The sequence below is a fragment of the Rhopalosiphum maidis genome, chromosome 1 (genome assembly GCF_003676215.2).
Source record: "Rhopalosiphum maidis isolate BTI-1 chromosome 1, ASM367621v3, whole genome shotgun sequence".
Taxonomy (NCBI): domain Eukaryota; kingdom Metazoa; phylum Arthropoda; class Insecta; order Hemiptera; family Aphididae; genus Rhopalosiphum; species Rhopalosiphum maidis.
In genome coordinates this window covers 84,552,194-84,565,678 of record NC_040877.1, presented here as the reverse complement: position 1 = coordinate 84,565,678, position 13,485 = coordinate 84,552,194, and the positions used below count along the sequence as shown (strand labels likewise).

At 28.1% G+C, this 13,485-nt stretch overlaps 2 protein-coding genes across 4 annotated transcripts; both read right to left on the bottom strand.

The window, feature by feature from the left end:
* Nucleotides 1-734: 734 nt before the first annotated feature.
* Nucleotides 735-5,589, bottom strand: LOC113556282 (dopamine N-acetyltransferase-like). Of its 3 annotated transcripts, none has more exons than XM_026961135.1 (4): nt 5,455-5,589; nt 3,080-3,287; nt 1,995-2,277; nt 735-1,472 (listed from the first exon to the last, which is right to left on the bottom strand). In XM_026961135.1, exons 2-4 carry the CDS (start codon nt 3,270-3,272, stop codon nt 1,274-1,276), a joined length of 675 nt encoding a protein of 224 aa, XP_026816936.1. In that variant the 5' UTR covers nt 3,273-3,287; nt 5,455-5,589; the 3' UTR covers nt 735-1,273. The 3 variants fall into 3 exon arrangements, with proteins under 3 accessions (XP_026816936.1, XP_026816937.1, XP_026816934.1); XM_026961136.1 differs by lacking the exon at nt 5,455-5,589 and adding an exon at nt 3,373-3,487; XM_026961133.1 differs by lacking the exon at nt 5,455-5,589 and having other exon boundaries at nt 3,080-3,453.
* A 3,810-nt stretch (nt 5,590-9,399) lies between these two features.
* LOC113558408 lies at nt 9,400-13,196 on the bottom strand. The gene is made up of 3 exons (XM_026963856.2): nt 13,002-13,196; nt 11,178-11,988; nt 9,400-9,945 (listed from the first exon to the last, which is right to left on the bottom strand). Exons 1-3 carry the CDS (start codon nt 13,017-13,019, stop codon nt 9,677-9,679), a joined length of 1,098 nt encoding a protein of 365 aa, XP_026819657.1. The 5' UTR covers nt 13,020-13,196; the 3' UTR covers nt 9,400-9,676.
* Nucleotides 13,197-13,485: the final 289 nt, after the last annotated feature.

Here is a 13,485-nt window from a genome sequence, read left to right as displayed (position 1 = left end):
AAATACAGTTATTTTTTAAGTATTGGAAATGTAATAGTTGATAATATTATGATGATAATATATAATTTATACATTTAAACATTTAATACATATATTTTGTTACAAATAATAACATTTATGTTTTTAAAATATTTGTTTTATATCCCGAGAAGATATTATATTTATTTTTAGAAAATAAAATAAAATGTGGAATAAATGATTCACATTTATTTTATTAACTTAAAAATGAATTGTCATAATAATAGAGATCCTGTTTATTTTATAATCCTCATATCTCATGTAGGCCTACATGTGCTATTCTAGCTAAATACCTATGGGTACTATTTTATTAAATGATGGTTATTCTATTAGTATTGACTGAGTATATTCTTTTACATATTGTGATTATTATTATTATTATTATTATTGTTATTATTATATTTCTTTTTTTCTTTAGTTTATTTTTATGCCATTTTAGTTATTAAATTATTTTGTAATGTTTGTTTACTGCACTTATGTCCGTATCCTAACAACCTAACCTATAGTTAAGTAATATTCTCATTTCATAATTAGGTTAACTGTGCAGAAATCTGATAAAATTAAACATTTAATAATATAGATTCACTACTAGTATATTATATAAAAACTAGTTTTTAATGTTTGAATATACTATTTAGATACTTATCCTATATTTAGTTTAATAGTGAAAATCATAAAACTATAAAATGTCTAAATGAAAAACAATAAAAAAATTATTATTTGATGTATGTAAAACTGTAAACCAGTATAAATGTCGATATGTGTTACCACCATTGTACATTATTACGACTGCTATCGAAACAGTACTTACTATTACTATAGACTATAGAGTATAGGTAAATTATTTTACTAATTTATTATTGACTACTTATAATATAATATTTTGTATAGGTAAATTTTAGAAACTTTAATTTATAAATGTGTCTTTTATTATATACATGACTACTCACACTTTATTCATAAATCATAAATCAGAATCAAAATGTATGGCTCAAATTATTGTCTTTGAAGATTAAAACTATATTATATTATTTTATATATTGTCTTTATTATACACATTTATGTTTGACGGTAAATCTATCAAATTTTGATCTTTTAAACCAAAACCTAAAATTATTTATTTTTAAATATATAATTTTACTTCTATGGGAGTACAATTATTGTAACATTTAAAACTATATAATCTTAACATACTACTTTTTTGGGTTGAATAGGTTGCCGGTATAATTGGGTATCTAAATAAATATAAAATATTTTAGAGAAGTAATACATAGACTTTGAAGTATTTATGAGGAGGTTGTGTCTTGAAAACTACTTCGTTTTGCTTGTTCACGTAATCTGTATAAGATAACGAATATATACATTGAAATCCAAATCTTTCAACAGCCATTGCAGTAAAATGACTGGTACACTCCACGTAAATCATTTGATATCTTAACTCCAATGCCAACTCTCTAGAAATTAAGATATTATTTAATTAATTTTAATAAAGTATTACCAATAGTATAATATATTATCATGTATAGTTTATGAAAAATAGTATTTTTTTTTTAAATGAAGAAACTGATTTTTATTTTTAAGTTGGTTTTTGGAATTTTAGTTCATTGTGGACTATGGTGACATAAAAATACTTTTTTATAGTGGAGGGGTTATTGTCATTCATAACTAATTTTAATAACAAATCGGAATAAATTTCAATACTTAAATGTATGAGTGGAAAACGTTTTTGAATCACGATTTGAAGGATTTAAAAAAATTATATAACTGCACTAATAAGGTGTTGGAAACTGACACTATTAGAATTATTTGTCTGGCTTTACTCATATTGACTAGAAATATAGATTACAAGAAGAGTATCTATAGATAAAAAATGAATAGCCAGTCAACAATTTTAGGTATCTTTGGTATTTTTAGTATCAAGTAGCAATTTTCTAGCAATTAATGTTATGATTATAAAAAAATTATGTTTAATATACTTAGACTTGTCGATGAGGGCTTTGCAAACCCCTTGTCCTCTATATGCTTCATTTACTGTAATAATCTTTAAATCCATTATACGATCAATATTTGGATATTTTCCAAATATATCAGTATCTCGTTTAGCTTTGTCTAAGAGAACCATGATATCATTAAATTTTGAACTTTTATCATTGTTTTCTTCAACGATTTCATTAATTTCGTTACCCCTACACATTGTGTTATCCAACGATACACCTATCATTTCACCTGTTTCTGTAGATACAGCCATAAATGATATTCCTGAATAATAAAAATCTTGTTATTTTTTATATTAATACATGTTGCGTTTACAATATATACATACAATTCCTAAAGAACATTTTCTTTTCTAAATATTTTATTACTTTGTCACTTTTGTCCCAATTTTTTTTTTTAACTTAACTTTTAACCTACTTAGTTCTTTTATATTTTAAACGATTGTCAATGATTAAGTTAAATATGTTACTGATTAAAAATTTAACACAAGTGATATATTATAAGACATGTTCGATGTCATAATAATAGGTACCTACTACCTACATTTTTCTGTAATCAGTTTTTTATAATATTGTACATAAAATATAATCTTCTTAACTTAATAAACATCACGTGCCTTATTATATTTTTAAATTTTATATTTTTAACAATTTAAATATATATCATTGATATGAAAGAGCCCCCACTCAAGATTTTATGGATTTATAACACTATCAATTTTTTTATAACTTCGATAAAAAATTGTAACAACAAAAATCGTTGTAAAAAAAAAAACCAGGTCCGATAAGATACTATAAATTTTCTAGCGACGGATAATTTAAGCTAAAAATGTTAAAATTACATTAATTAGATAAAGTATTTTAACCTTTTTATCGCTCAATGTGAAACACATAAACACATTATAATAAAATATAATATTATTGTAGACAGCCAGACAGGTATCTAACTACATACAATAATTTCCCATATTAAATATAACATAATATTATAGTATCTTATATTTTGTACTATATTTGATAATAACTACGTATACCAGTTAAATATGTATCGTTTGCTATTAACTCACCGTTTTGTAATGCATCAACGCAAAATTTTTCAAGTTGAATTACTGATTCTTTTTCTTCTATTAACCCTAGGCTTGCACATAAAGGTTCATCGCGGAAAAAATTCTGTTTTATGAAATTAATTACAACTTCCTTATCATTGTCAGTTATGGGCACTATTTTAAAAGAAACTTTGGTATTTTTGATTGTCTCCATATTATTTCTTAATGTCTGAAAATAATAATACTGTGTTTACACTATAACTCCCGGCCACTCTTAAAACTAAAATATTTCTCTACACATTAATAAATCACACTTTAAAAGCAATTCCAACGTCACTTTCTAGATAACTCTTCTTCCATCACGGAAAGGCTTCAAATGCTGTTCATTTTAAATCTAAAACGATTTTAACTAACGAGGGTGGCCCCTCTGTAAAACGCTTTATGCTATTTAAAAAAAATTCATCTATGAATTTGTATTGCTCAATGAATATGTCCTTCTAATTTATAGTAGAAATTCAACTAACACGATAATAAATATCAATCAAAACATGGCCCTTAGGCCTTGACACTCCATAATGGTAACGATTGCCGAGCATTTCAATACACTTTTGTATATACCTACGATGTATAGTAATAATTCTTAATATTATGTTAAATTATGTAACATGAAAGCAAAATATACTTACTGGTATTATTGAAGAAAAAAAATACTGTCTATTTTTGCCAAATCAAAAATTAAAAACTATTTTATTTTTTATGAAAATATTAAGAGTAAAATGAAGCTGAAAACCAAATTGTCTTATGAAAATAAGAATTTCGTAAAATTAAAACTGCTTAAATCAAATTTATTTTTGTATGTTATAAAATTTCTAAAGTAGAAAAATACCTAAAACTTGAAAGCGATGAAACTTTATGGCATCGTCATTCGTTATATATAATGTTCAACACCAATTAAGTTCAAAAAAGAAGAACTAGGCCAAATAATTTTTTACTAGAAACATTGCCGTACCTAACTAAATAAATCCTGGTATCTCTATTTTTTGTCAACTGCCGTTTGGTTTAATTCGAAATAACAGTAAAATCTTTAAAGTAAATTCACTTTGCTATACCTATATACAAGTAATTTATTTCCTCTCGTGATATTCATAAGCTGCATAGATTGTATAGCAATCTACGGATTTCAGTTTCCTGTACAAAATCTCGCAAACAACTAGCAAAATACATCCTCTACCTTGGAAACCACCCAGGAAATACAAAATATTTTTGTTTCTCAGTTTTAAAAAATATTCAACTATGAAAAAATCAATTTTTTTTACAGAATAAAACTAAGCCAAAATACTCAAATAAGTAACAAGCCATGATTCAATTTTATAAATAAATAAAAACCACTAATCCATCACACTTTAATTACACAAAAAAATAATTTATCTATAAATTAATATTGAATACCTGTTTAACGTCATTCCGATAATATTTCTACTTAGATGTAATCTTTAATAAACTACCTCAAGTCCATCATTAATCCACAAATCAAAATTTCCAATACAGTAATAAATAAAACTATTTTTTAAAAAATCACATTAATCAAAAAACAATTAATATCAATATTAATCAAAAATGTTAATAAATTTAAATTTAAAAAAATAAATTCTTAGGTGACAATAAAGAATCATAATATTGGTAGTATTATTGACAATATGTTAAATATCTTATTCAATTTTCTGAATGTTAAAATAAAATATTGTCAATATTTTTAAACAAATAAATTGCATTATGATTTATGAAATACTTTTACAACTAAAAAATATAAAAATAATAAAACTTATGTTTGAAGTCTAAAATAATTCATGAGAAATATATAATAATAATATAATATATATAATGTTAAATTAAATATTTCACTATAGGGTGAAATATTTCACAAAAAAGTGAAACATTTAGTTTTTTTAATACAAATATTGATGATAATTATATATTAATTTATATAGTTGTAGCTTTAATCATACATAATTCCTCATGAGCTTTTTGTAAAAAAAATGTATTTAATAAAACAAATTTTGTTAAAGTACTGAAATATTTCATGAAATTTTCAAACACTAAATAAAACTATATTCTAAGTAACTGAATTTTGATTTAAATTTAAATTTATGTAAAACATAAACTATAAATACCTCTATATCGTTCCTAAATTTCATATTTTTAGTCAACCATACGAATTAAATAAATAAGTATATAATATGACCTATTCAGATAGTAATCAATAATCATACTTGTTTAAAAAAAAATTATTATTAAAAATTGTTGATAAATCAATATGTATATGTAACATATACATTTTATAGAAAAATTAAACATTTGTTTAGCCAATAATCGTTGTAATATAAAATAATACTTACTTTCACATATAAGTTCGCATCAACATAACCAATGTATCGATTCAACGAGCAATTGTTAAATGATATTTAATATAATAAATGAATTATGTTAAAAACTGTGATCTAGAAACACGGAATAAGAAAAACAGATAAAAATAAATCATATATGCGATTTTTGAGGTATTTATAATTTTTATCAACACGGATAGTATAATAATAGCACGAGCCAATCTTAATTTTGGAGTTATTATTTAATATGCATTTCCGGACTACATTTATCGTCTGATAATTTGTCTATTTTTAAAATATTTAATTACCTGGTTACAATCTCTCGAAGAAATTTTTAAATCGTAAAAACAAATATAATCACACATATGAAAAAAAAAATCGTGCTACTTTTCTACCACCCACACGACCACATCAGTCTAATAATACAGGTAATTCTGTACTGATAATACTCCATATAAAACAATATTATATTTTATACTAACCTTCGCGAAAAAAAGTTTTCAATAGAATAAGAAATGACCGCGCACTATATTTTGACACCAGTTAACTGCTTAGTAACAGTGTGTATTTTATTAACGTTTATAAGCGAACATAAACATAACATTCGTATTAAAAAGCTGAAAAAATCAATCAAGTTCGTGAATGAATTTAACAAACAATATTATTATAACTTACTACTAGTTTCTTGATTTTTTAATTTAGACATAGTTATTGTTATGAAATATTCCATATTAGTAATACTATGGGTATCACCAGAGTACCAGACTACCTACAATTCTACTATAATATATCAATGTGTAATAATTTCTCAGTAGGCCTAGATATTAATTTTTACTATGCCCAAGCAATTACGTCGTATGCAATAAATCAGTATATCTATATAATATATAGAACAATAAAAATTTGTATTTATTCAGCAAAGCAGTTAAGACAAAAAAAAAAGTTAATTTTTGCACATGACTACATGGGTAATGACCGAACAGTTTATGCAGTCTGTCGATCACTGAACTATTTACCGAGATTAAAACATCAACATAAAAATTATATCGATACTTTGAGAACACTATTATGAATGAAGAAGAGTTTTTAAAAAAAGTCTAGACACATACTTGAGACGTTCGTAGGAAGTAAATTAGCAGACTAATGATAGAATTCAAGTATGAAAATAACTATAGTAAAGATTATAAATACACAGAGACAAATTTAAGTACCTATTTGTTTTTTTCCTCCTACGTTTGATTATTTTTCTCGAATTGCGATAGTATCTATACGACCGAATGAAGGTTTAGGAGTCATTGAATATCTTCAGACATTTTTGAGGTAACATTATTTTGTATAATAACTTTAAGGTTATCCTTCTTTAGAAGTTTTTTAGATTATTTTTATTATGTCGGGCAACCTTTGTAATTTGCAAAATGAACGCCAAAATGTCCGAAACGTAAAGTGCATTTAGTTGGTAATTCTTGACTTTCGTCATAACCTTCAATGCAACTTTCGAATTTAACACGACGCGATGTGTGATTACTGATTAATGATAACAGAACGTCAGTAATACGAACGAGTAGTACATACAATACTATATTATCATTTTGTAAAATGTAAACACATTATCGGATTCAAATTACTATATTGTAATATAGTAATAATAATCTTACCCAATGATAATAAATGTACGCTCAGTAGATCACGTTTAGCTCCGTTAGTTAAAAAACTAAAGTTGATTCACTCTTATTTTTAAACTAACGGAGCTAAACGTAATCTGCTGAGTGTAAATTTGCTAGGTTTGTATGTTGCACACTTGTAAGACGGAGCAACAGATGCAGGTGTGTGCCCTCTTAATTAAATTGTTAAACTAGGATCGTGCGGCGTTAAGTAGGCTACTGAAGGTACATTAACGTCTTTGCATAATATTATTATGTTACGTATTTTGTATATAATTACTAATACCTATTTATAATAAACGACAATGTGTAAATATTGTATACTCTATTACAATATTAATAGTGTAAGAATATTTATAACTATTGTCTTCTACACGAGCATCTACATAATTTAGTCGGGCGCATATAGCAGACCAACATATAGCAGAACCATTCGGTATGTTATAGAATCTGCAGTTATCTATATTAAATTACTAGTTGTATTAAATCCATTAATTTGTTTTTTAATATTTTTATGATAATTTTATTTATTATAAATAATCTTTTAAAAATTGTGTACGGTGTAGACAATATTTTTCTTAAATATTAGTTAGTAACGAAAGAAATTATGTTTAAATATTTATTATTTATTATTTTTTTTTCTTTTTACATTAAAATGCAATTTAAATCAAATGTATTTTTTTTTATCATAAATAAAAATAAATACATTAACATTAAATTTATCACGTACGCAACACCAGCCGAAGAATTTTTTCACGAAGAGAGTTATAAAAAAAAATGAATATCTACTATGTTTATATTAATATTTTAAGTATTTGAAAAGTGTTTATTAGTTTTAGTTTTTCGATCATACATTATACTTCAGAAATATTGCAGAATTAAACGTTCTTATAAATCGATAAAACCAATAGTTACCACAACACAAAAGTGTCATACATGGTTTTACAGACATACCCCCGTAAATATTTACTTTTATATAAGTACATATAATATATAGTGTCACAAAGTGTCACAACCCACGCAAACGTACGAATATGAAACGTTTAGTTCCTATTAATAATCAATCAGTCAACTATCAAGTATAGTGTATTTTGAATAAATATTAAATAGTACAATTTTTAATGCATTTCACGTCCTATTTCATTGTTATAAGGACATACTTACTTTGATATTTTTCGTACATATTTATACTCGTTTTTAGAGATTTTAAGGTCATTTTCATTATTAAAATAATAATGTTTTATGACTTGCGTAAGTCCAAAAACCCCGTCCATTAACAGAACTTACCTGGTAAATTTACGTAAATACGTTAATACTTAATAGGTGTTTCTCTTTACAAAAAGTTTTAAGTTTCTCCTTTGTAAAGAACAAGGTAAATAGCTATAGTAGTTACTAACAATGCTGTTTTAGAAGTCTACGACACTGCGGTTTGATTGGGTCGGGTGACAGTGACCTTGAACATCGCAACAGTAAACATTTCCATAACTGTAGTAAATAAGCGTTAGTACATAATAAATACCTATTTTACAATGTTATATTCTCTTTAAAATGTAATTCAATTTATTGGAATATCAAAAAGTTTACATTTTAAAAGTATTAAATAGAATACAATTTATAACTAAAAGTTCTTTGTCCGAAAATGTGTACATGATTACATGTAAAATAATACTAGGTAGGTATGTACACCTATTTAACTATTTCTAATAACCATACAACCCGAGGGTTATAATTTCTTTGGAAAAAACAAATATAAAAGTGGATATAATGCAGTTAAATTATTATTTTACATTTCAAAGCAAAGTAATTTTTTTATACATTTCTATAGTGGTCAACATTTTTTAATATTTTTATCATAATATTACATAGACTATAAAAGTATAATATATTATTAACAGTCTATAATATTTTTGGTGTAAATTTCAAATTTCTAATAATAGTAATAATTGTTTGTATGGTAAACCTTATATGACTTATGCTTATTTTTTATTGTATAATAAAAGGAGAGAAACTGAAGTAATCAAATTTTATTTTTAAATTAATACATTTTTTATGATATTTGTTTAAAATTCAAACACTATAACAAATATTTTTAAATATATACCTTATTATTTATTAATAATACAAATATTATTTGCCATAACTCATAACGTGTATTCAAGAGTAGAAACAGAAATTAAATCAACAGAATAAAATGTACAATATTATATTTATTCATCTTTATTTAAAAATCACACTGAGAACGCTCAATAATACGATATAATTAACGAGAAACGCGTATAGACAATTTTCAAATTTTTAAAACTTGTTTTTATAATAAATAAACAAAATTATTATTATACTTAGTACATTATAGATAAAAAATACAGAAGCGAGAAAAAACACAATAAGTCCACAAATTGTAACATGATCGATTTATAAATAAAATATTCAATTAACCCCCCTCCCCAAGTCTAAAGCTAAAAATAAAATATATAAAAAATCAGTAGATAAATAACATAATAATATTAATGTATATAAAAAAATTACCTGTCACCAAATGAAGTGTGTCTGTTGCGCTTACCAGAAAACATATTTTAATCAGTCATAAATCTGTTAAAGGCTTTGCTTGCTTCTTCGTGGGCCTTCCGGATGGCCTCGAGCGACGGTCTGGGATGGACGGGTGTCATCAACGTGTCGTTGTTACAGATTGGCCTTCTTGGTTGGATGTTGCCGTACGGATTGACCACGCAATCCACGTTCGGTGATGCAGACGGCGATGGACAGTTGTTGTTCTCGACGATTTTGGGTTTAGCCGGCCGCAGCGCTAGCCGGAAACGACGAGCCATGTTCGACCAGAAAAATCCTGTGGCAAGTTTTAAACGTTATGGATTTTAATTTTCAACTATGTCTACTGGGGTGGATTATATAATATCTTTTCCGTTTAGTCGAGAAATAGTGATGTGATATTATATTCTATATTGATGATAAATCTTTGCATTCGAAAAATGAAAAAAATGCGATTAATCGGATAAATACATTGGTTAACAATTGCTCGTAATTTTATTACTCCGCAGGACAATTATTGGATACTTCTAAAATAGATGTCCTCGTCGTAGTAATTTGGTATAAATATTTTGTATTATACATTAAGTTCAAATTACTAAAACAACAAACGAATGTGATAAAATAAAGAAAAGGAAATTACATGTAACACTAAATTAAGAAGCTTCCCAATAAAAGACTTTAATAATACATCAATAATATTATTGAAAAATAATGTTAATTTAGCAATAACGACCGTAAAAAAATAAAAAAAAATATTTTTTATCTTACGGGGATCGAACCATGAACGTTTAATTACTTGTTGATTAAAATCGATTAAGTTGACAAAAAATGTATTAAATAATCATTATATTTCTAAGAAACGTTCTGAAGATATTTATATGTGAAAAAGAGATATGTATTTCTAATTTAACTCTCCAGCGGCACTTGCCCCTCTTACTACAGTTGGCTTCAGAGGGCTTAGCTTTCGGTGAGCTTATTTAGTCAACACATATCGACCACGCCAGTACAGGCCACAAGTGATTGAGCTAATTTTATAGGTATTTAAATATTGTTTTGTTTGTTCTCTTGGTAACGGATTAATTGGGTTTGCCGGCCGCAGCGCTAGCCGGAAACGACGAGCCACGTTCGACCAGAAAAATCCTGTGGCAAGTTTTAAACGTTATGGATTTTAATTTTTAACTATCAAACGCCAATATAATAATTTAATATCTTTCATTTCAAGTAAATTATCGGAAATCACAAATTCACGTTTTTGTAACTTTAAATTGACTAACGCAAAAAAAGTTAACCCATTCAGTTCATCCTAGCATACAGTAACTGTTTCGGTTATATTAAAAAAAATATCATGATTTCATTGACTATAGGAATGGATGAACCATTGTTTATTTTTAAATCATAAAAAGGTTGGTGAATATCAATATTAACTATACGGATTATGAAATAATACGATAGAAAACACAAACGATTTAATTTTGTTTTTGTAACTTTAGAAAAAATGACATCATAAAACGGATAATGATATATACATACCTTTTTGCGTTGAACCGTCGTCTAACGACACGCGCTTAACACTTCCGCCATTGCACGGTGTTTTGCCGTTAACAGGCGTGTCCGAAAGCGTTTGCAACGGCGTGTCCGGGACCGTTTGTAACGGCGTGTCCGAAAGCGTTTGTAACGGCGTGTCTGGGAGCTTTTGTAGCGACGGTGTGTCGGGAAACTTTTGCGTCGGCGTCTGCATCGGCGTCTGATAAAAGCTCGGCGGGCTACCCACCGACGAGACGACTACCGACCACTCGGCAGGCGTGACCGCAGACTCGGTTGCGCCCGTGGTCGTGGTGTGCGGCGTGCACGGCGGCGGCACTGGGACCGCGGGACTGCTTTCGGCCACCGGCCGCAGGTGTCTGATGGTCGTGAGGCTGGATCGACGGGCCTTGAGTGTGTTCCGGGCGCACGCCTCTATCATCATCGCACGCTGTTCCATGGTCCAGCGCTGTTCCTCAGTCCGGCGCCGTTCTTCGGTACTGCGCATCTCTTCAGTCCGGCGCAACTCTTCGACGCGGCGGTGATGGCGCAGTTCCATAATTCGCAAGCCGCTGCTGATGGACTGCGTCGCGGTCTGGGCGATGTCCACGTGCAACCTCTTCCGACTATTGGTGGGAGAGTGGCCGCCAAGATGAACCGTCTTCTGTTTTCCCGGTTGCTGCAGCACCTGCGACCGGAAGCGGCGTCTGATCACCGGCCCCCCAGGAACCGCGACATGCACGCGCCTCTCATGCTGCACCCGGTGTTTGGTGCAACAAAAAACGCGGGAACACGTCGGACACCGAACGTACCGCAAATGCTTTGAACACAAACAACGTCGACCATCGTAAATAAACAATATTATTATTTATATTTAATTTATAATAGGGTGTAATAAGTAACTTAGAAATTTTTAAATCAACCCTTTCCTCAACACAAAAAAAATTAACTTATCAAAATTATTATTTTTATTCGAGTTCTATAACGTTGAATGACATCACATTGGATTCAGACGAATACTTACAATTACAAAAACACCTAACTTAACCGATTTTATTACACTTTAAAACTTAATTATAAAATAAATGTATTACAAACTGGTAGATACATCGTATTTGTCATGGAATTTATTTAATTTCTGTTTATATCATTTTGAGACTCGAGTATACTTATCTATATAATCTTGAATAAAAATTATACATGAAACAGCATTTTAACTTATTTTTTATTATTCTCAGGTTTTTCAAGTCTAAAGATATTTGTACGAATACTGTTAATAGTTCCTATAGCTTTGTATGCATATTATGAATAAATATAATAAATTTATTATGTATATCCATTTCCCCCGATAAATAAATCATACCATAAACCATTATGTACTTAATTAAAAGTAATAGATTTTAAATTTTAGTTATCAATACTATAGATAAAATATTGATAGTGACACCGGGTTTTAGCTAAAAAAATGTTACCGAAAACCATCCACCCCATTAATAATATTTGTTGATATCATCGATTCGAGCTAAAATAATAGCTAGATTGCTAGATAGGTATAGTATAAAATCATAATTCTTAAAAAAAAAAACCAAAAATTACTCGTTATTTTGAAGAGGCATGATGTATATATGTAAACTTTAAATTATTAGCGTAGATGAAAACAATTTTCTGTGAATAAAAATTTAATCAAATCGTTTTACACGCTACTTTTTAATTAATTATTTAACAGCGTGTAGTAGGTATACATCGTGTTATGCACAATATTGCCTGTTGGTAATTTATATACCTATCGACTATCTACTAGCTTAAACCAAATATTTTTAATTTTGTACTTACATCGAACACTCGATCCATGCTTTACCAAAACCAATTGAATAATAATAAACCTATGCTTCACGGACGATTTGATATATTACAATAATTCGCTCGATTGATCGATATCCTGATGTTTCGCGATGTAGTGTGTACTGTAGGTTATGATTAGACTCATGTAATTAAATTTCGCGTTCCACCGTGACTGTACCCAGCACCGCCGTAGTGACGACACGTGATAAGATTTATATTATACAATGCCATAGTAATATTATTGCCAGTAATCGATTCATCGATCCCACTACAGGTCTACATCGAATTACAGACGCGTACGACGTATCCACGCTGTATAGGGTATTACCAAACGGTCGACAAAATATCTAAAACCGTTTGTTGCCGATAAACTACGTTATCTCTGAGAATGGTAACCGATAATATATATTATTAATTCGATTATTTACTTCGGTTCGTCTATAATGAGCAAATTAGCGAATTCGTACTCGTATCT

Excerpts from the sequence above, each read along its gene's own strand:
- LOC113556282 (XM_026961135.1), bottom strand. The coding sequence starts at position 3,272 with ATGGAGACAATCAAAAATACCAAAGTTTCTTTTAAAATAGTGCCCATA. Across the intron at positions 2,278-3,079 it reads CGTTGATGCATTACAAAACG|GAATATCATTTATGGCTGTA; the intron begins GTGAGTTAATAG and ends TTTATTATTCAG. Across the intron at positions 1,473-1,994 it reads GCCCTCATCGACAAGTCTAA|AGAGTTGGCATTGGAGTTAA; the intron begins GTATATTAAACA and ends CTTAATTTCTAG.
- LOC113558408 (XM_026963856.2), bottom strand. Across the intron at positions 9,946-11,177 it reads CGACGGTTCAACGCAAAAAG|GATTTTTCTGGTCGAACATG; the intron begins GTATGTATATAT and ends AACTTGCCACAG.